The 23,694-nt window shown below is 38.4% G+C and overlaps 1 protein-coding gene across 1 annotated transcript in view; it reads right to left on the bottom strand.

Annotated features, from left to right (window-relative positions):
• Window positions 1-23,694, bottom strand: part of iqgap1 (IQ motif containing GTPase activating protein 1) — a 303,340-nt gene that overhangs the window by 13,220 nt on the left and 266,426 nt on the right. Inside the window, exons 34-37 of the mRNA XM_039773388.1 lie at window positions 14,340-14,549; window positions 13,811-13,977; window positions 4,568-4,690; window positions 3,933-4,041 (exon numbers count right to left, since the gene is read on the bottom strand). Coding sequence (XP_039629322.1) covers window positions 3,933-4,041; window positions 4,568-4,690; window positions 13,811-13,977; window positions 14,340-14,549 — 609 coding nt within the window. The remainder of the gene's footprint in view (window positions 1-3,932; window positions 4,042-4,567; window positions 4,691-13,810; window positions 13,978-14,339; window positions 14,550-23,694) is intronic.

The following is a 23,694-nucleotide window of genomic DNA, read 5'->3' as shown; positions in this document are numbered from 1 at the left end:
ACACTCAGGTGGTGGGCTATGACAACGTTTCACGGCGACTTTGATATCTGACAACTTCTTTTTTATTTCGGGCACTGTGCGAGTGTGAACTTGAGCTTTCGAGTTTCTCTGACAAGCTATGTCACTCGATCAGCTTACTTTTGTTGTTTACACCACTGTTTAAACCAACAAATAGTACGTTTTTCCTTGCCTCCACTTGGTATTTGCTGAAATTCTTCCATTTTCCCCTCTTGCTTTTCCCATTGTCTTTTCACAGAACACTGAGCTTAAGGGCTATTTATATTAATTTGCATATTCAAAGAGGCATAATTCTGGGAGGAGTTGGGGCGGGCCAGCAGGCCCGTGCACGAACATTACTTTTCACACTGACCGGGATTTATGTAGCGGAAGAACACGGAAGTTGGCTAACGCACAGATTTATGCATCTCTATTTTTCTTTGCGTAAGCACATTTTAGCTTTTGTGCTTATATCATGTTATAGTGCGAGTTCTACTCATGGCGTTATGCATGAGGCCCCAGGAGAAACGACTAAGTAATCGCTTTGAGGCAACCTTTAAATGCATGCTAGAAAATACAGGAAAATGAGAGAACATTTGAGATTTAATTTATATCATTTGGTGCTCAGTTTGAAGATGTTAAGCAAATGTTGCATTGAAATTGTTGAACAATTGGCATCCGCCGTTGATAAAAAGCAATGGCTACAAAATCTAAATGCAGAGTGCATGGAGACAGACTAACTGTGCTGGAAGATGGATATAGAAGAAATATCAGAAAAAACATTTCGACCCAACAACAACCTAAACCAGAAGATGGCATGGCTCTACCTGACTTTCAATGTTATTAGTTGGTGGCAAATATACAAGCTATAAAAACCTGGACATTGACACAAATAAATGATCACACACACGCTTGGTCCGCAATAGAAATACAATCCCGCAGTACTTCTTTATATTCCTTGTTATTGTCAATATACCAACATCCTAATTGTCCTTTGTTCAGTATGAAGAGGATATGAAACCAATGTAGGAAGCACTTCAAGACAAAGAAGCTTTTTCTGTGGCATGTCTACACATTAACCACCTTTTCCACCCATTAAAACTTAGTTTTTAATGTTTTTAAAATGTATGGGATTAAATAATTTAGAGATTTATATACAGATAATGTTTTTGCATCCTACAAACAATTAAACTCCAAAATTAGCTTCCCATCACCACAATATTTCTACTATATGCAATTAGAAACTTTTGTTAAAACGAAATCTGCCCAATTTTCCTCACCTCCCACCTATTTATATTCCAATATTGAGCCATCTTGAAGAACTCGGACAGCATTTCTATAATACTGTATATAAAAACATTTTTAAAGTCACTTCTTTTCAAAGATCCCAGAGTACAGTGGGAAAAGTATCTTTTTACTCAACATTTCAGCAAAGGAGCGGAAGGTAGCCACACACAGAATTAACGCTAGCTCCATATGCACAAACCATACAATTATTCAACTTAAAATCTTTTATCACGTACACCATCTCTTTTTAAGTTTTCCAAAATTATTTCAGGGCAAGATCCAAACTGTGAATGTTGCAAATGAACTCCAGCCTCAGTGGGCCACATGTTTTGGGTGTGCACCAAATTATCACCATTCTGGACAAAAATCTTTAAATACGTATCAGAGAGCCTTAGTGTCACAATTACTCTCAGATCATTAACAGCTGTGTTTGGTATTCTCCCAGATGCACTTAAAGTGGAGAAGGATAAACAAACTACAGTGGTACCTTGAGATACGAGTGCCCCCAATATACGAGTTTTTTGAGCTACGAGCCGTCACTGGGTTGATTTTTTTGCCTTGAGCTACGAGCCAAAATTCGAAATACGAGCCACCAAATAGGTTGTCGCTGCACATTCCAAGGAACTGATGACAGAGGAGTTGACAGAACTACAGATGCTGCAACATACAGTGGTTTTGCAGGAGATCGGTATCGCGGAGGAGGTTCTCTCTTAAAGTGAGATAAAGGAGGTGTTTGCAATGTGGGAAAAAAGTTTCAAACTTTAAAGAAAAGAAACACCCTGAAAAGGTTACAACTGATTGTGCAGCGCCGCTATTTAATGACACTTGCCTACTGTAACACTTGACTTTATTGAAAGGAAACCCTGAAAAAGTTGCAACTGGTCGTGCAGCAGTGCTATTTAATGACACTTGCCTAACTCATTTCAGAAACTTTCTAAAGGGGAGGACTCCTTGGACTGGTTTCTATTGAAACGCCTTGAGAATGAAAGTGACGAAAGCGTGGCAAAAAAGAAACAAAACTAGTGAAGAAGAAAATTAATTTAAGCAAAAGTGAAGTGAAAGAAAAAAACATTACAATACGCTAATCGGTTTCGCCAACATCTGTTTATTTCTTTAGATTCTCTTTTATGTATTAGGCTTAATTTTGTTTGTATACAATATTTGTTCATTATAAATACATTTTTCTTAGGTTTAAAACACTTAACAAAAAATTAGGGTGGTTTTTTGGGGGTTGGCACGAATTAATCTCATTTCAATTAATTTCAATGTAAATACCTTTAATACTAGCATGTAGACTTATCTTGCTCAACTGGAAGTATGCTAACCCACCTCCTTTAACTCAGTGGGTAACTGATGTTACATACTATTTGAAATTGGAAAAAATCAAATTTTCACTTTTAGGATGTGTTCAAAACTTTAAAACCTGGAGGCATCCTGGCTAATCAATGACATTTTAGTATAAGCAATTATATTGGGGAAAATGATCCTCTTCCCTCTTTTCTATTCAAAGTTTTACTCTGGCTATTGGCCTTCCTCCCTTTATCTTGAGTAAAGGTTGAAATGAATTTAGTCTTGTTAAGTCTGGCTTTATTGTATGGACTGTTACTTTTAATAAAACCAATAAACAGACAACTAGCCTCAATCAATAACCATTATAAACAATAGCTACTTCCTGACCCACCAGTGACCCTTTTGTTGAGAAACGCTGCTCTAGAGAGTGTCAAAAACTGGAGTGTAGATGGATAGCACCAAAGCTGCAGGTCTTCTGAACTGCATGGCCAGAGAATGTTAAACAGTATAAAGCTCTGTGTTATGGCCAGCTTGAATTACTATTTCAGATTAGTAGATAACACTAATAATCCTTGTGTACTCTTTAGAACAGGGGTAATTTAACAAATGGGAATTCTGAACTACAATGCAAAATACTTAATACATATTAACAGTGCAGCTTCACAAACTTTTTAATGAGAAAATTGACAGTATATGATCTCAGATTTAAGTATCACCTTACAAACTAATTACTACATTGCTAAACCCATTCTCACCCTGCACATACCACTTAGTCATTTTAATTTCATTATGGAACAAGAGGTCATAACTTTAATTTCTAAAATTATACCTTCTACTTAATCCTTAGTCCCACTCCCAACAAAACTAGTGAAATGCGGGTGTCCTTAATTAGTTGTGACAGTGACTTGAAAGACTGAATAGATGAGAACTACTAGTATCTGAATAATAAAAACAAAACAAAAACAAATGCTATTTATTGGTGGGTGGGGGGGTGGGTGATACTGATTGCAACAATATTCTGTCACTTTTTAACTCTTTTTGAATCATCACTAGTTTACTGAATCAGTGCACAATTTATAAGTAGGTATTTTCTAAGACACCAGCATGTCATTTAACGTGCTGAAAAATGGAGACACCAGGAAGGACATCCAATCTCCTTTCATTATCATTTGTAATGATCATCATTTGCAATGGAATGGTCCTTCATCCAAGATTATGTTATCTTTGCTCTATGCCCTATGAGCTGAGGTTACACTGCCTCCCCAAAATCCTAAATTAAATAAGCAGGTTATGAAATGCCTAATCTGATACATGGATAATGGCAGCTTTGTGTACATAATAAGCCAGTTTACACATACCTGATAATGTAATATTAGAGTTTCTATCTGCACTCCCATAAATTTAGCCTTCACCTCAAAATCCCCAACTTCATCAGCAGGTGAGATCTCAAATATAACATTCTTAAACCTGCAGAAAAATAAACAGGCATTATAAACACATTTTGATAGGAAATAAAACAGCAGTCAATTTTGGAAAGGTGCTTAGTGTCTTACACTAAGAAAGGAATTTATATTCGTCCAAATATACCAAGTCCTGTAACGCAGGGGACACAAGCTACTCAAATAAAAATGGGTTTAATAAAGATCTACAATTATTGTGGCTATCTGATAAATGTAAAGGTGCCACCTATATACTTTATCTTAAAAAGAAAAGAAAAAAGAAACTATGAAAAATTACATATGTTAACTATCAGGCAAAGGCAACCTCTCCAATAAATACTGACGAGTCTAAAAGTGACATATCCTGACTTGCACAGAATTATCTTTGAAAAGAGACAAAATTAAAAGTGTCTATTTGAACTTGATTTTTTTTTCTTCAAATTTTTCATAAATTTTATTTAAACTCAAAATTCTTAAGTTTTTTTTGACATGGAGTAAAACAGACACACTTAAAAAAAATTGTTGGAAAAGAAGTTGGAGGAAAAAAGTCTCACTGGCTACTCTGTAAATCTTCTATTTCCAGCAGCACACCCTTTTCATGCAGCCTGGCTGCAGTGTATTTCTGAGAGACCTGCTTGCTCTTCTTTCCCTTAATATCACCTGGCTTCTTCGACACCCTGTTAGAAAGAAATAATAATAATAATTAAAAAAACTCTTATTTTGCATATTTAATATAAAATCAATTCTAGAAATCTGTTGTACCTTACATGTCATTTTTTTTCCATGCAAAGGTTTTGAGAATTCCAAGATTAGATATAGATTCAGCATTACACTTTGGCAAAGGTGCTGACAAAGTATTCATGGCATTAATAGCACTGCTCAGAACATAAAGTATCTGTTTTCTCAGCCACATTTAGGAAAACTTTCACCAATTTATTTTATTACGTATTTTCCATTATGCAGAAACAAGCATTGTTTTCCAAAACATTGCATCACATCCATAATTTGGATTAATTTTAACAGAATTTAACTGCAAAATTTTGGACATCTTCACTTACATGCAAAAACAAGTATTGCTGAACACTTTTACTATTTATAAAGCACTTTCAATATACAGCCCCGACAGAATATGTATTATGACATTAAAGCTTGCACTTAAAGTGGAGGAGCTGTAAGTTCATAACTAAACACAGTGAAGAAAATACAATATTCCTATAGGTTAACAGACACAAGTCTAAAATGCACAGTCACCTATTCTAACTTTTTAAAAATTCCTTCCTCCAAAAAATGATTCAGAGAACACACACACACACACATACACACACACACACACACACACACACACACACACACACACACAGAGGTAGCCCAGGTTAGTTATCTTAGCAAGTGATCAACAGATAATAAGCCTGCTGTAATAATAGAGATTCACCCTCTTTTCTCAAAGTCATGACATGGTATTTGTTCACAATATACACAGTAATAAAAATGATAAAAAAAATAAATATAGGTTTACTTAAAGGAAAAAACAAAACAAGAAACTGGATGCTGTTCAGATATTCAGAGAATGTCCCTGCATATTAATTCACATTTTCAAACTGTATGAATATTACCTAGCTGCATATCAAAATTGACTCCATCATATTTTTAACAAGTCAAGCTACTCATTTCACTTCATGCCTTCATTAAATACACAAAACTTGATTGTGCATTTTACAGAACATGATGCACATTTTCCTGCTGGTATCTCTAAATGTGATGCAATGAACTGAATAGCCATTCAAGCCTGATACCTGCAGGTTTGAGAATTTTATAGTACAAATAAAGCAGAATAAAATGTTAATAACTTAGTATAAATATTTTTGAAAGCGAGCGAGAGAGAGAGCGAGCGAGATGCTCCCTGTTCATTGTTCTCAGTCAGATGTGCATGCTTTACCTGCACTCTCTTTGTGCTCTACAGTATTTCGTGTGCTTTTGCAGTTAACTATGGCTTCTAAGCAAGTGAAGAGTGGTGAGAAGAAAGTTTTGAAAAAAACTGAAATCAAAGTAAAGAAAGAAATTATTGAAAAGTTTGAGTGTGGCGTTCGCGTTACTGATCTTGCCGCCGAGTACAAGAAGTCAAAATCTACGATTTCGACTACAGTAATCCCTCGCTATATCGCGGATTTTAAATGTAAGCACATCTAAATATATATCACAGATTTTTCGCTGGTTCGCGGATTTCTGCAGACAGTGGGTCTTTTAATTTATGCTACACGCTTCCTTAGTTTGTTTGCCCTGTTGATTTCATACAAGGGACGCTATTGGCGGATGGCTTAGAAGCTACCCAATCACAGCATGTATTACATATTAACTAAAACTCCTCAATGCTATAAGATATGCATCCCTCGCGGAGCTTGATTGTTTGCTTGTCTCTGCCTCTCTCTCACCCTCTGACATTCTCTGCGCCTGACGGAGGGGCTGTTTGCACAGAGGCTGTTTGCTTAAAAGATACTGACGCTCCTCTAAAAAAATGCCGCTTTATTGCGGTGCTCGGCATATTTAAAAGCACAAAAGCACACGTATTGATTTTTTGATTGTTGCTTTAATCTCGCTCTCTCTCTCTGACGTTCTTTGCGCTTGACGGAGGAGATGTGAGCAGAGGGGCTGTTTGCACAGAGGCTGTTTGCTTAGAAGATACTGACGCTCCTCTACAAAATGCCGTCAAACTTAAAAGCACACGTATTGATTTTTTGATTGTTTGCTTTTCTTTGCGAGCCTTCTCTCTCTCCCTCTGAAATTATCTGCTCCTGAAGAGAAGATCTATTTGCATTCTTTTAATTGTGAGAAAGAACTGTCATCTCTGTCTTGTCATGGAGGACAGTTTAAACTTTTGACTAAAGGGTGTTATTTCATGTCTAGAGGGCTCTAATAATGTTAACAGTGTGGGAGAGTTTATAATGGCTTAAAATATATAAAAATAACTACACAAACATATGGTTTCTACTTCGCGGATTTTTGTCTATCGCGGGGGGTTCTGGAACGCAACCCCCGCGATCGAGGAGGGATTACTGTATTCTAAAGCAGAAAGAATCTATTAAAGCAGCCGATATTGCAAAAGGAGTTACAGTGTTAACCAGGCAGAGGCCTCACCTCAAGTGCTGGAAGAGGTGGAAAAACTGTTTACCAGTTTACTCATTTATTAATTTGAGAACCCTCGTGCTTTCAAGCAGCACAATGTAAACAAAGCCAGACTGCCAGTAATGTGGAGGGCAAACACAAAGGGTTGGGTCACAAAGACTTTCTTTTTGGAATGGCTGCATGGGGCTTTCTCTCCCACCAGCTAAAAACACCAGAAACCCAAGAAATCACAAGAGAGAAAACACTTGAAGGAAAACACTTCATGCCAGAACTCGACTCATGCAAGGTTAGTTTTCTTGGTGGTTTTTGTACTACGGATTTTTCAAAAGTTAATTTTTCAGTTCGTAGCGTGAATTGTTGCAATGTTACTTTTCTCTTTTTTCAAATGTTTCTTTTTTTCCGCTGTGCTTAAAACTCATTTTAAAAAAAGTGTTTACAGCGATTGGGCTGTAAGGCCATTAGCATGAACTCCTGCAATGTTTTTTGGTTGCTTGTGGTTCGTTTTTAAATTAAAGCTCGGAATTGTTCTAATGTTACTTTTTTTCTGCTGTGCTTAAAACTCATTTTAAAAAAAGTGTTTACAGCGATCGGGCTGTAAGGCTATTAGCATGAACTCCTGCAATGTTTTTTGGTTGCTTGGGGTTGGTTTTTAAATTAAAGTTCGGATTTGTTCAAATGTTCCCCTCTGTTCAGTGAGAGAGAGAGAGCGCGAGCGAGCTAAGGCGTGAATGCTGATATGTGTGCACTACAGAGAGAGAGAAAGTGAGCGCACGCTGCTGACGTGGGTGTGTGTGTGTGCTACAGAGAAAGAGAGACCGCGAGCGAGCGCGTGCCGCTGACAAAGGGGTGGCTGACTTGGGGGGAGGGGGTGTGCTACAGAGAGAGAGAGAGAGAGAGAGCGTGAGCAAGCCTGCTCGTGTAGCTGAGCAGGGAGCCTGGGTGTTTTGTGTCAGTGTTATTCAATGTTTTTACATTAGTTTACTATTACACTGTGCATTCTATGGTGTAATTAACTATACAATATTTGTGCTTAATCTTTACATATATTTACATATTTACATACAGTTTGTACGGTCTGGAACAGATTAATTGTATTTACATACAATCCTATGGGGGAAAATTGCTTTGGTTCACGACCAACTCGGTTTACGACCAGAGTTTTGGAACGAATTATGGTCGTGAACAGAGGTTCCACTGTATTTATTTCAAACTTAAAGTTAACATTATCTGTTTGAGTAAAATGCTGTTGTAATGTCCTGTTTTTCAAAAACAAACAAAAAGTAGATATATTCCATACTAATATGAATGCAAAGTGAAATGCATAGACCATATACACTACAACAAAAACAGATGCTTTCCTAGTCAAATTCCAAATATTACAAAAATGACACTATACAATAAAACATGTGTTGCATCCTGTTCCTATATGTCATTTACTCAGGTCTTCAGATTGGTACCTATCTCAGCTCATTTCCAATTTCGATATCTCAGGGATTTGGGGTACTTGTCCTCCTCTGGTGTAGTGACATTCTAGAATTTGATATTCTTTACCCTCTTTTCCCATCTACTTTCAGTGCAGTTTAGTTCTCAATACTTGGTTCACTTGGTTTCCCCTCCCAGTGTACCCAGTGGATACCTTTTCTACATCTCTCTCAGTAAACTAGTTTATATTCTATATGCCATTCTTAGGGAGGCATATAATAAACTACCCCCTGTATGCATGTATGTTCCCTACTACTATACAAACCCACCTTATTGGGCTGTTTCCTGATCACAGTTCTTTGTTTGTGTAGTGAAGTCGGCACAATTCTTCCTCTGGTCCTTTGTCTTATTATTTTTGGTCAAACATCCTGAGTATTTTTTGTGCCTTATATACTTTACACGTTACATCTCCAAGATTTGTCCTTTTTATGCACCTGAACTTTGCAGCAGTGTTTCTAAATTGAATTGCTGATGGATTCCTGATGAAGGTCCCTGAGGTGATTTTGGAAGACCAAATTTTACTAACACCTTCTCCTCAAGCCGTTTGTACTGTGGCTTAGCATGACACGCAGTGCCAAAATTATCATATTGACTAATCTAATTAAACTGATGCATGACTGGGTGGCTGCTGGTTGGTAGAATTATTCCTCTTTTATGGCTACCTGTTTGTTTATTCTACTCTTTCAGTTCTCCTTTTTCTAGCTGCCTCTGGTTGCCTGGGTATCAGTCTGCCCCAGTCCACTGCAGTATAGCTCATATTGTGTTTTCCAATTTGTTGACGCCTCAGTGTAAAGTTGGGTTGGTCATAGAAAAAAGCAGACACAAGTGACTGGAAGTAACACACTTGCTTAATTTGAATCCAAGTGGTAAACTGCTGTTTATGCTCATTGCGGAGTGTATTGATTACTTACTTTTATTTATCTAAGTAACCTGGGGACACTGTTCAACAGTCAAGTAAATGCCTAGGCCATTACTAATGACTTTAAAGTGGTTGTAACCATGATCTTTAAAATCATTAGACAATTTAGGAATAACTGGAAGAATGTTGACAAGACTGTTTTCAAAAATGCTAGAGCAACATTGATCTTCAATAAGTATAGGTATTTTTAAAAGTTGTCTAAGGTTCTGATTCAATTACATGACTTGGTAGCACTTTGAAGAAAGAAATGCATCCTGGCTTCCATCGTAAATTAATTTCCCTGTAAGTTAAGTACCTAGTTTGCTATTTAATCAAAAGAATTCTGTGAGATCAAGTTTATTGATGCTTAAGAGAACTGGAATAAGTCTCCATTCATCATTCACTGATTTACAGTCTGTCAGTGTCGGACATGTTCTTCAGTTTTAGAACCCTCTTGGTTGCTCTCCTCTGCATAGCTTCTATTGCTACTATGACTGTTTTTGTAGCACAGTTACCAGAACTATGCACAGTACTCCAGATACTGTCTCACTAATATATTCAATAGTTTTTACAACATTACATTTTATTTTCCTTTTTCAATGCTTCTGTTCATTGTCTAGACCAGTAGTTCTTAAACTTTTTTTTTTCCATGCAATCCAATATCGCCTTTTTGTGCGTCTCCCAGACCCAGAATCAGCAGTCATCCCTTCGTACTCATTGGAGAATTGCAAACATAGATCATAGAAGAGCAATGGGATTTGCTTAAACTAACAGCACTGACACATTGTATGACACAATATAACCATGTCTCAATGAGTACTATGGTGAATCACAACTCTGTGCGACTTAATTCAGAAAAAATGGGCCCGGACACATAGTTTAAGAACCTAGTTTAAGGTATAGACAAAAGTCTCTCCCATCTTAGACTTATGAGTAATATTCCTGTTGTCTATGTGTAGTGCTTTAATACATTAAACTACAATTTTCCAATGTTTGACCAGTTCTGAAGATTTTCCATATCTTTAATTGTTTTTGCTACTGCTATCCCTCCATTTTTCCCATCTGTGAATTTCACAAGTTTACCAAATATACTGAAATCTATGTTACAAACATAAATTACATAAAGCAAAAGTCCAAAAATCCTGAGAGATTCCACTCTTTAGCATCTCCTGATTAACCAACTTGAAATCCAGTTTTTTTAAGTTAACTCTTATGCCAAATGATATTACAGTGGGTACGGAAAGTATTAAGACCCCCTTCAATTTTTCACTCTTTATTATATTGCAGCCATTTGCTAAAATCATTTAAATTATTTTTTTTCCTCATTAATGTACACACAGCACCCCAAATTGACAGACAAAAAAAAAGAATTTTTGAAATTGTTGCAGATTTATTAAAAATGAAAAACTGAAATATCACATGGTCCTAAGTATTCAGACCCTTTGCTGTGACACTCATATATTTAACTCGGGTGCTTTCCATTTCTTCTGATCATCCTTGAGATCACCTTCATTTGAGTCCAGCTGTGTTTGATTATACTGATTGGACTTGATTAGGAAAGCCACACACCTGTCTATATAAGACCTTACAGCTCACAATGCATGTCAGAGCAAATGAGAATCATGAGGTCAAAGGAAATGCCTGAAGAGCTCAGAGACAGAATTGTGGCAAGGCACAGATCTGGCCAAGGTTACAAAAAAATTTCTGCTGCACTTAAGGTTCCCAAGAGCACAGTGGCCTCCATAATCCTTAAATGGAAGACGTTTGGGACGACCAGAACCCTTCCTAGAGCTGGCCGTCCGGCCAAGCTGAGCTACCGGGGGAGAACAGCCTTGGTGAGAGAGGTAAAGAAGAACCCAAAGATCACTTTGGCTGAGCTCCAGAGATGCAGTCAGGAGATGGGAGAAAGTTGTAGAAAGTCAACCATCACTGCGGCCCTCCTCCAGTCAGGGCTTTATGGCAGAGTGGCCTGTCGGAAGCCTCTCCTCAGTGCAAGACACATGACAGCCCGCATGGAGTTTGCTAAAAGACACCTGAAGGACTCCGAGATGGTGAGAAATAAGATTCTCTGGTCTGATGAGACCAAGATAGAACTTTTTGGCCTTAATTCTAAGCGGTATGTGTGGAGGCAACCAGGCACTGCTCATCACTTGTCCAATACAGTCCACACAGTGTAGCATGGCGGTGGCAGCATCATGCTGTGGGGGCGTTTTTCAGCTGCAGGGACAGGACGACTAGTTGCAATTGAGGGAAAGATGAATGCGGCCAAGTACAGGGATATCCTGGACAAAAACCTTCTCCAGAGTGCTAAGGACTTCAGACTGGGCCGAAGGTTTACCTTCCAACAAGACAATGATGCTATGCACACAGCTAAAATAACGAAGGAGTGGCTTCACAACAACTCTGTGACTGTTCTTGAATGGCCCAGCCAGAACCCTGACTTAAACTCAATTGAGCATCTCGAGAGACCTAAAAATAGCTGTCCACCAACGTTTACCATCCAACCTGACAGAACTGGAGAGGTCTGAATACTTAGGACCATGTGATATTTCAGTTTTTCTTTTTTAATAAATCTGCAACAATTTCAAAAATTCTTTTTTTTTGTCTGTCAATATGGGGTGATGTGTGTACATTAATGAGGGAAAAAAAATAATTTAAATGATTTTAGCAAATGGCTGCAATATAACAAAGAGTGAAAAATCGAAGGGGGTCTGAATACTTTCCGTACCCACTGTAATTTCAAAATTAATCTATAGTGTACTGGCAATGTGAGAAGAGCCATTTAAACAGTGGACCAATAACTCAGCATAACAGAGGAAATTGTTCTGGTGGAACTTCAGATCCAAACTGGAAGTATGCTGCCTTTTATAGGCTTCAGATAGAACCAGCACAACCTAAAAAAGTTTGAGAAGATGTAAGAGGACGGTCCCTTATGGCCATTTTCTCCCAAGGAGAGATAAATTAAATTTGAAGAAAAATGACAGCTGCTCTTCTATTCACTGAAAAAGGGTACCACTGAGGCAAATTAAACTGCCTAAGAGGACTCCACCAAATTATAAGAATATTTATAGCAAGCTGAAGAATGGGAAGAACCAATATTCTAATGTCTGCCCCTAAATCTTTATTCAGGTGTTTCAAGTCTTTATTCGTGTAGTTTTATTAATATTTTATTTGTATGAGCACCAACAATCCACATTCCAGGCAAAAGGGAAAGTAGTGCTTTAAAACTGCAAGGTGCTTGGGCAAAGGTCTCAATTTACTTAAGTTAATAGTTAAGCAGCCTATTATCTGCTTTTCAACAAATATATCAAGTTTTTGAAGGCTACACTGTAATATTCTTTGATGTAATTTAACTATGAAAACATGCCTCTAGCTACTCAGTTTGACTCGTTTTCATGCAGTATACTGTAATGTTTCCCTTTCCAGGTTTTTATTCTCAGTCATGGTTGGGAAGCTTCCTTTCTTCTATTTTTACAGCAAATTGTTACTAACAAACTCAACAGCAGCCTTCAGTGGATAAAATTTTCTAAGATTCTTAAAAAAAAACAATTCCACAAATGAACAGGAACCACCCACCAATTAAGAAAATGGACATAGAATTCTTCTCAATATTTCAGCTAGGCAAAATTATTGCTGATTTATGACTTAAAAATTATAAAACATTTCAAACAGTTTTATCAATTATCTGAAAGCCTTCCATCCCAAAAATGTTAGAAAGGTATTAGTTACAAATATTAGTAAATGGAACATCATAAAATATACTAACTTCTTTTTCTAAAATCAGTATGAATAAATTACAAACTACTGCTGGATAGGGAGACCAGGTAGGAGGTGGCTAAAGGGCTTACGTAACTGTAATACTACGTCAGACCAGGGGGGTGGCAGAGTGTGCTGACTGCCTCTCAGTCTCTTTCAGACCATTCCTGAGAAATCCCACCAGGCTCCAGCACCGCTGAGGACGTCACTTCCGGCGTGGATGACATCATCTCCTTTACCTAGCCTTTAAAACCGCCATCTTACCTCCACGTAATCAGTTCTGTTTTGGACTCTGTCTTGTAAAGAACTCACTTTTACAAACCTTTTGCAGTCAAGATCATATTATACGGGTGGCTGCTCCAAACCTTTGTGATTGTCTGGAGTCAATTTGTTACAATGGATTATTACCAAACTTATGGTATAAAATCAATAAAATCAGAAACAAAGGGGTCCCATTTTGGTAACTCCATACATTGTAAAGTCCTACTAAATATGGCTATTTAAATAAATTAAAAAAAAAAAAATCAACACGTATACTTACTTGCCCTTGCTGGCTAAGTTGTCCATACATGTCTTGATATACTGGTTGTAGTAATCAATCTGAACTTCATAAAAGCTGGTTTTGGAATTAAGAGCGGCATTTGTCTGTTGCAGTTTGATCAATTCTGCTTTTCTGCGCTGACGATAACGTCGTTGGTTCCGGATATCCTGTGAGTGATGTCAAGACAAAACAAAATGAGAAATAAAAAATGACAGCACCACTAAAGAAGATACAGCCCAACACAAGCGATTTAACTGGTTTTCTCCTATCATTTATCTTTCATTTAATATGAGTTCATATGTGGTGATGTATTTATATTACTTATTTGTTTTATATAACTCTGCTGTTCTATACTTTTCAATGTTAAGAATCCATTGTTCTTTTGTTATCACCTTATAAACCATGGTGGTAGGAGTACAATGTAACTAAAAACCCAAACTTTTTTTGTTTAAAAACTGTTATACTTTAATACAGCTAAACAATGTGCATTGTTTCTCATCTAACCATAGTCTACCTCTTGCCTATATACCTTAGCAATGTCGTTGATCAATTCTTGGTAACGGTTTTCTGCATTCACTTTCCCCATCTCACCAAGGCGTTTTAGGTTGGCCAAAATTTTATCTTTCTTGCCCTGGAGTGTTAAGGTATCATCCTGAGCAGATTTTTTTTGTTTCATCTTCTCTGGCGTTTTAGCATCTCTGATTGCTCTTCGTTGCATTGCTCGTTGATACTCTGTTTCCTGGAAAAACATCATTGCATTAAAAGGTGCACATGCTTATAATTCTTTGGGTATGCCAGTTTCCTACACATTGTCTTCAAATGGTATATACATTTTGCAAAAGGAGTGTACTAATATACAGATACAGTAGCACTCATTACCAAAATAAAACACATACAACAGGTAAATTAATATTTAGAGAAAAGAAAGTAACAAAGGAACATGATAAAACATACCAAATCCAAGCTTTAGCTGAACTAGCTAAACAGGCCTGAACATTACATCTATTATCCAGTTCGGAGGTCCAGCTCTCTGAGAGAAGAAGTATATATATATATATATATATATATATATATATATATATATATATATATATATATAATAACCCTAACATAAAAATTACATATTCTTCAGATAGAAAAGGTGGCTTGTTGATCCCGGTGAAATTGGGGGGCAGAGAAATCTCAGCATTGTTAGATTCAGGAAGTGACCTTTGTATCATGAGATGAGACTGTCTTGATGAACAATGCCTTAGAGACTGTGATACTGTAAAAATATGCAGTGTACATGGTGATTATTAAAGATTATCAGACATTACTTCTTCCTTTAACTTATAGGGGTCGCCACTTTAAGGTTTGGTCTGCTGTTTCAGACTTGTGCCCATGGCCATTACTCATAGGACGGAGAAATGCCCTTTTTCCTAAACTGATTAATAAATGTCAGGGACCAGTATTCCAGTCCAATATTGAACTTAGTGGGGGTTTTGAAGAAAACCAAGACGAAGAACTGGTAGCGGCCGGGGAAAATCTAAAGCCCAACTTAGATATTGAATCCGATCTCTCCAGTGAGACGGAGGTCACCCCTGACAATTTTCCAGAATGGGCTGGTCCTTCTACATCTTCCCAGATTGCAAACGCCTCCGAACACAAACCGAGCATTAACGAACAATTAGATTTTGTGCGTTTGCAGCATACTGATAGCTCATTAGAATATGCATTTAAACAGGCTCGCTCTGCCAATGACTCTTATTACCAAGAGCGTGATTCTGTGGGCGTGAAAACCCCGCACTTTATAGAAAAGGACGGTTGCCTTTTCAGGGTGATCTCAGATCATTTAAAGGGGGAATTTATTGAACAACTGGTTGTACCTGAAGCACATAGGGAAACTGTTTTGCATCTGCCACATTTTCACATCTTGGGAGGGCACCTCGGTGCTGACAAAACCAAAGAGCGGTTATCAAAACGATTTTATTGGCTTAATATGGGAAAAGATGTTGAACGGTTTTGTACATCATGTCCTGACTGCCAGATTGTCTCCGTTTATAAGCCTCCTTGGGCTCCCCTTTGTCCTATGCCCATTTTAGAAGTTCCCTTTCAGCGGGTGGGATTAGATATTGTAGGCCCTTTACCTAAGACTAAGAATGGGTACCAATATTTGCTGGTGTTGGTTGACTATGCAACACGATATCCTGAAGTGATCGTCCTGAAAAAGGCCAACTCCTCAGCTGTAGCCAAAGCTCTGTGTGATACTTTTACTCGTATTGGTATCCCTAGAGAAATCTTAAATGATCAAGGAACACCTTTTACTTCTCGCGTGATGAGACAATTGTGTGACAGCTTTGCTATTAAGAAATTGAGTACCACTGTTTACCATCCACAAACGAATGGTTTGACTGAGCGATTTAACAAAACTTTGAAACAGATGATCAGGCAAGTCGCTCAAAGATCCCGCAACGTGGGACACTGTCCTGTCTTTTGTTTTGTACGCGGTGCGAGAATCACCACAGACGTCCACTGGCTTGAGTCCATTCGAGTTGCTATTTGGCAGGCGGCCGCGAGGCATCCTGGGATGTTGTACGAGAGAGGAATGGATAGGAAACGATACAGCAGCTCAAGGACCAAGCTTTGCAGATCGGCTAATTTCATTGCAAGACAGAATTTCTATGCTTTCCTCTATTGCTGTGGAGCATCAACAATGAGAACAGGAAACTCAGAAGCGTCTTTACGATAGGCGCAGTAAGCTCCGTGAATTCAAACCTGGTGATCGTGTTTTGGTACTGGTTCCGTCCGACCCACACAAAATCTTAGTTAAATGGCAGGGCCCCGCCATTATTGAGGAGCGTATGAGTCCGGTAAAAAGTTCTCAAAATATTTTCACATTTATATGTAGAATTGGCTTAAATACCAAGCTGCACATCAACTACCGCACTCTTATGTATGTGGCCATTTTATTAGCTCAGTCAATAAGTTACTTCCAAGATTACTGAATTTTACTGAATTTATTCCAGGAAAAATTACATAAAAAGCTGCAGTCTTCAGTTGTTTCAACTAAGTGTTTACCTGTAAAAGCAGACTTGCTGAAGCACATGGATTACCTATTCAATCTCACCAACTTGGACTTTGCCGGTTTATTGGTGTATGACTAACTGACATGCTTACTGCAAAAAGCAACACGTATATTTTAGAATCAAGAAATTAGACGACTCCTGGGGTTTAATTTCTAATATTTACCATCTAGAATTACATTATGCCCTTTTGTTAAATCTCTCACTTTACGTTATTTAAATTATTTATTTAGTGATGAGTTACTATCATACATTTAAAATTCAATTAATGATTTTTGATATTATTGCTTTTCTTCTTAAAGGCACAGTCATTGGAATTCAGCAAAAAAGCATTTCACTACATTTTGTACTGTATATATAATTTGTATGGGGCAAATTTTAATTTGATTTACCTTTTTCATATTAGTACTTTTAATCTATATAAACATTCCTTAACATGATAACTGCTAAATACAAGTTAACTTGTAGAAGGCAATTGATACCCCAGATACAAGTTCTCATAAACTGTCTTTGGGGCTGTAGGGACAAATATGAGTGTATTTGTAGGTAACAGATGTAAGAGATTCGTGTGTGCCAACTTAAAGAAAAATCGGCATTGCATCACAGAACATTTCAACTTAGTTTTTGTTTTCTTTAGCCATCATTTTGGATAACATTTTAATTAGAATATTAAAAAAAACCCTGATTTTACAACATTGTCAGGAACAAATGTATCTATTTTCACTATGGCAGTGAATGTGTAAATTTAATGTTATGAAGAAAATGTTAGGGCCATAAACACTCCTCCCAGCAACTGTCACCAGACAATTTCCTGTGGACAACCATATACTCTTCTCATAACTTGCATCTTAGGCTGTAGGTGCCACCTGTTTAACAAGATGTTTACATGTTATGCGTAAGATTTTAAATTTATGTCCCTCAAACTCAGTTTACTATGTCTACACAAATATGAATCCTGTTCTGTCTTTTGGCATTCTAATAAAAGGGTATCAATAATAAAACTAATTCAAAGTTATGGGCATATTCACCTAATGTCTGTCATGTTAATTTATATAAAGCATTACATGAATTGACAATCAATTTCAAAAAAGTAACTTAAACATTAATCTATGAAAAAGTTACATACTACTGATTAAATATGTAGGGTTTTGTTAATAGTTTCTTGAGAAATGAAGAATTTAAAACAAAAACTTGGGGGAGTGAACATAACCTCAGAAACATTGCAAGTACAGCCGTGTCTAGTTTCAGAAAACATGCCCGATTTCTGACTTTACATTCATTCAATGTGTGTGTCTCAGTCTTTACATCTTGGTGATCATTACAGTAGCATTCTTGATGTTGTAGTGAACTGGCAACAATTATGTGCAGGTTAGCACAACATCATACTTTTTTACGTTTTCCTTCTTCAATTTCTACTTTGAACACTATGATTATCAATCATCTTTGTGGTGCAGCCTTAGCTTTAGCATCACAAAACTACGACGGCAGCAGCATTTCTATTGTTGCACGTCATTATGTATATTCACCGGGAAACGGAACAGTACAGGTTCCCCTCTTGCATAATCATTTGGCAGAAGATAACATGTAAGAGCAGGGTGGCTGTCATGTGCAGTTCATCTTCTTCGGCGATAGAGTGAAAATGGTCACAAAAAGGAGAGAAGCACTAATCACCTGGAGTAACGCACTGGGCATTGTTATAGACGGAAAAAGAATGGGGTCACATGGCTACCCAGTATGACATAAGCAATGTAACGCCAGCTCAGCTCACACAAAAACCTGCACTGAGATGGAAAAGAAAAGTGTCACGGATCATCCTTCTTCTCCCAAGTTTGCCCCGGATGCACTTAGATTCAATTTCGGGCAAACTCTAGCCTCTTTTAAAAGAGAACAATTAAACTATTATTCCCTAAGGTTTGCCAAGAATGTGGTTATTTAGATCAACGGACAATGTACGTCTTTTATGCGATGCCACCCAACAGCATTATATCACCACTTACATAACTTCCCATGATGGCACACCTGGAGCCACCTATTCCTGATGGAAAGACTTATAACCAGAAAATCCACCATCTTAGGGCAGTTCATGAACAGACTTGTGTCTGAGAAGACATTATCACAATTCTTGTAAAAGTGTTTTTTTATTTTTTCAACCAATTATAAGAAAATCTCCATTTGATGCCTCAACTCCTTATGATCTTTTCGTGTTGCTTATTACACAGGGGTGTTTCATTGAACTGTATGTTGCTGCATATTTATTCTCCCAGTGCCCATGAACCACAATTCAGTTTTATCTCAAATCACAGGTCTACTGTCTTAACTCTTGTAAATAGCTAAAAATGTTAATTTACAAATGTCTGATTAACATATTCATGCTGCGCCTGAAAAGTGACTGCATATAGAGGAAAATCTCACCTGCACAATTACTTTTGAAGTGTAAGACTGGGTGAGTTAGTTCATCAGTTTCACAGGGCACTGCTCTTTGTTTCTCACCACCCCTGTATGTATTCTGACTGACCCAATTACAGTGTGTGGAGGCCTGCTCTGTTTGACTGTTGTGTGAGTTATTTTATGTGAATTGTGTGACATGTGTACCTACTTGCATATTTATTTTTACCATTTTGTTTTTAATGCTCCAAGTTAACTTTGACTCATTATGATATGAATGAGAGTCCCTAGTTAATGGAAGCAGACAGTCAGTGCAACTACCACAGCACACACAATTTCACCCATAATGCACAGTATTTCATATAGTTAGATTGGTTCACATTCATACCTAATGCAAACCATTCCAGCGTTCACGTGGTATTGCAAAAAGACCACCCTTTCCAAAAAGTCTTGGTATAGCTGTTTTGGTCTGTTCAGAGTGCAACTTGCACATTGACAAATAGTTATAACTAGTCAACCCGCGGTGTAGCATACGCCGCATAATTATTTATTGATGGTTAAACACTTCCTGAAAGACACAGTTGTCCAAATGGGGTGGGTTTGAGGATACAACTGTGAGTGAATGAAAAGATGGAACTCTGGAGAGAGCAACATACAATTGTCCGTGACTGAAAACTGGTTTTGGCAGATAGAGGGATATCTTTTTTGAAAGTTTGGACCTGTGCCTTATTAATTGTCATTGCAAAGGCCAATCTAACAGGAAATTGTTTGCGCATAAAAGTAAAAGGCAAATTTTAATCTGATAGGGTCAGGAAAATCCGGGGAATAAGGACAGTTTGTGAGGTAGCAGCTGCGTTAGTTTTACACTCCAGTACATTGCGGTGAATGCTGGTAACAGAAAGTATAGTGCCATTACAGAGACCTTTTGCTGGCAGGAGGTTTCTGAGAAGCATGATGACTGAACCAATTTTAATTTTGAGTTTATGCGGAGGCATGCCAGTGGGAGCAAGACTATTAAGAAATTCTTCGGGGAATGAAAGCTGATCTGCAGGATCATCTGTGAAGATGGAGTTAATGCTGGTGAAAGTTACTTTGTCGGTAGGGATAAGTTTCAGCACTTGTTCATTAAGGTGTAGCGAGTGTTCGTTGGTGACGCTTAATATAGCTCGCGTGCTGAGTTGTTCCAGAGTGACAGTTGAGAAGTCGATGTTGCCATATAGTTGTTGAACGGGATCAGAAATAAAAGGAAAAAAATTTGAAGGCAATGTCATAGGTGTTCCGTTTTTCCTGTCTCCAACATCGAGGAGCCATTATGCGAAATGTTGTTCTTCAGGAAGAGCTCTCATATTTGTTGTCAGTGTAAGAACATGAATGTGACGCCACAAAGATTGCTTGCTAATGCAATTGGCAACAGTAAGTGCTCGAGAGCCACGCATAATGACGGGGAGTATTTGTCGGAAATTTCCACCCAATAGTATTGTTTTGCCTCCAAATGGCTACGTGTCACCCGTGAGGTCACGTAATAACCTGTCAACTGCCTGGAATGCGTATGCATGTGTCATTGACGCCTCGTCCCAAATTATCAATTTGGATTGCAGAAGATGTTGAGTGTGTGGCGAGGTAGGTTTGATGTTGCATGTGGAAGTGGTACTCAGCTTCAACGGTATTTTAAAAATGGAACGTGCAGTTCGTCCACCCAGTAACAATGTTGCAGCTATTTCTGTAGATGCTACGGTTGTAGGAATGTCTCCCCTAGCTCTGATGGTATGAATCAGGGTTTTGTAGACAAAGGTTTTCCCTGTTCCTAAAGGACCATCTAAGAAGAAGCATGTTTGTCCGGGATGGGAATCGCTGTATACAGCGTGTAAAACAGTGTCAACAGCATGTTTCTGTTCTGTGTTGGTCATAGTGTTCCATAGCGTGTGAGTGTTCAGCCTGAGCGTCAAAGGTGGGAGATGAATGACACAGTGGAGGAATCTCAGTGGGGGGGAGGTGTAATTTGTGCAGGTTGAGGCCATGTGGTTGCAGCATGTCATTAATTTCCACGAGAACATACATGCAAGCGGTGCGTGTGGAATATTTTGTGAGAAAGACCTCAGAAAGGGAGAGTTTATGCGTGTCCCAAAGGCGTGGAACGTTGTGGGGTTCCCCAAAGACACAGACGAAAACTAAAAGTTCTCGCAAAAATGGTGGCAATCATATCTGGGATGCCTCTGTAAGAGTATCATGCCATATCTTGTCGTCTTTAAGACGACCTAATTGTTGGCAAACTTCTTTGAAAGTCTCATATTCAACGCCGTTGTACCGCCGTTTGTACATGGTGGAAACTTGTGACGCCAACGGAACGGGTAAGGAGAAGTCTGAGGTAATAACGTTCGCTGTCATTAATGGCAACAACAGGCATTCTACCGATCACTTTTGTGCCTCCTCTGATTCTCTTTTTCCATTTTCCAGAGGACTGTTAGAATGTGTAATGTTGGGGAACATCAGTGTAATGCAACTCCACAGCTTCGGGATCTGTCTTGTTGAGTTCAAACCATGCTAAGAGCATAGTGTTTTTGTTGGCTTGTCTTTGTAGTGCTTTTTCTTCATGACCCTCATGAAAGAAGATGACTTGTTGTTCTGGCAAATGAACTGGTAATAGTATAAGAACGTGAGATTTGTCTGAAAGACTGCATTCGTTCAAACGCCACATAGCCTCAGGAGCACTAACATATCTACCGTCAAGGAAAGTCTGTATTTCGTCATGTTGGAAAACACCATCGGCCTGCTCCCTGTGAAGTGCAATGGATGCAGTGTCGTGTCCTTTGTAGACATACTTATATAGATACTGGATACATTGAATGGACGCACAAACTTCAACTTTAATATGAGCATTGAAATTCTGAGAAAGCCAGGGATTGTAAGGAACTATCCAACGATTGTTAATATCGTATTTGCCAACAATGAAATTCAGGTGTGAAATGCGTTTGTAAATCTTTTTTAGTAAGAGGTTAGTGGGAAGGTGATGTCACATCAGTGTGGAGATCAGGTGGGTGTGTATTTTGTGTGCACACACCGACATTGTCAATAGATGGCACCAGAAGCTCATCACGTGTGTTTGTGAGAGGCAAGAGAAGTTCGTAATGCCCATGATCCAAAAGACTGCTGAAGAGCAGGGATATGGAGAGATGTTGGCCCGGATTATAAACTCGAGGAGAGGCATGAAGACGTTCTCGGAAGTGAATGGTGATAGTAGCTGGAAGTATTTAGGTCATCACCACAATTTCTGCCTCGCCACCATAAACTCCGGACGTATTCATGTAGTCAGCGTATTGTTGAGCAGACTGTATGACTATGCTTCCGTGACTAAGAACAACGGACAGCACATCCCTGAAGTTATCCCAATGTTGGCAAACAAAAGTTACAGCCATGTTGCGAAGTTCGAGAGCAACAGTTTCGTCGATGACATTTTTCCAGAAATATCTGACTGGTAGAAACAAACAGTTACCTGATACAGGAATTTAACATTGAAAGAAGTGTTGTTTCCATGAAACACATGTGAAGCGATGGCCATGTTAGGAAAATGAACAGTTAACGTGGCTCAGAGGTGCATGTGGACTGTAGCACAGACCAAAGCGACGGAGGATGTGTTTGGTGAGGTGTTGGGGGCGGGCGGGCACATGAGCAGGCAGTGCGCATGCCTCGAAAGAGAGGGTGGACGCGGAAGGAGGGTTAGAGTTGGCAGGCGGGGCTCTGTCATGCGTTCCCCATGACACGGGAGGAGGTTAGAGTGGGCGGGCGGGGCTCTGTTGTGTGTACCCCATGGTCGGGCGACTTGGTCGATTATATATATATATATATATATATATATATATATATATATATATATATATATATACATACACATATACAGAGAGAGAAAAGCAGCCGGAACCAAAAAGAACAATGAAAAGTCAACGCGGCTCAGAGGTGCATATGGACTGTAGCAGTGATGAAAGCGACCGAAGCTGTGTTTAGTGAAGTGTTGCGTGCGGACACATGAGCAGGCAGTGCGCATACCTTGAGAACGAGGGTGGACGCGGGAGGAGAGTTAGAGTTGGTGGGCGTGGCTCTGTCGTGCATATCCCATGACACGGGAGGAGGGTTTGAGTTGGTGGGCAGGGCTCTGTCGTGCATATTCCATGGTCTTAGAGTTGGTGGGCGGGGCTCTGTGAGTTGGCAGGCATGGCTTTGGCATGCGTTCCCCATGGTCGGGGGATTTAGTCAATTATATATATATATATATATATATATATATATATATATATATATATATATATATATATATATATATATAGATAGATAATGATCAACAAACTTGTATGTCTTTAGTCTGCACTGACTATAACCATAAACTGAAAAAAAAAAAAAAAAATGTACTAGATATATAAAAACTAGACGTCTTCAAATAGTTTC

This window comes from Polypterus senegalus, chromosome 12 (genome assembly GCF_016835505.1).
Source record: "Polypterus senegalus isolate Bchr_013 chromosome 12, ASM1683550v1, whole genome shotgun sequence".
In the NCBI taxonomy this organism is placed as follows: domain Eukaryota; kingdom Metazoa; phylum Chordata; class Cladistia; order Polypteriformes; family Polypteridae; genus Polypterus; species Polypterus senegalus.
This window is presented reverse-complemented; position numbering and strand designations above follow the sequence as displayed.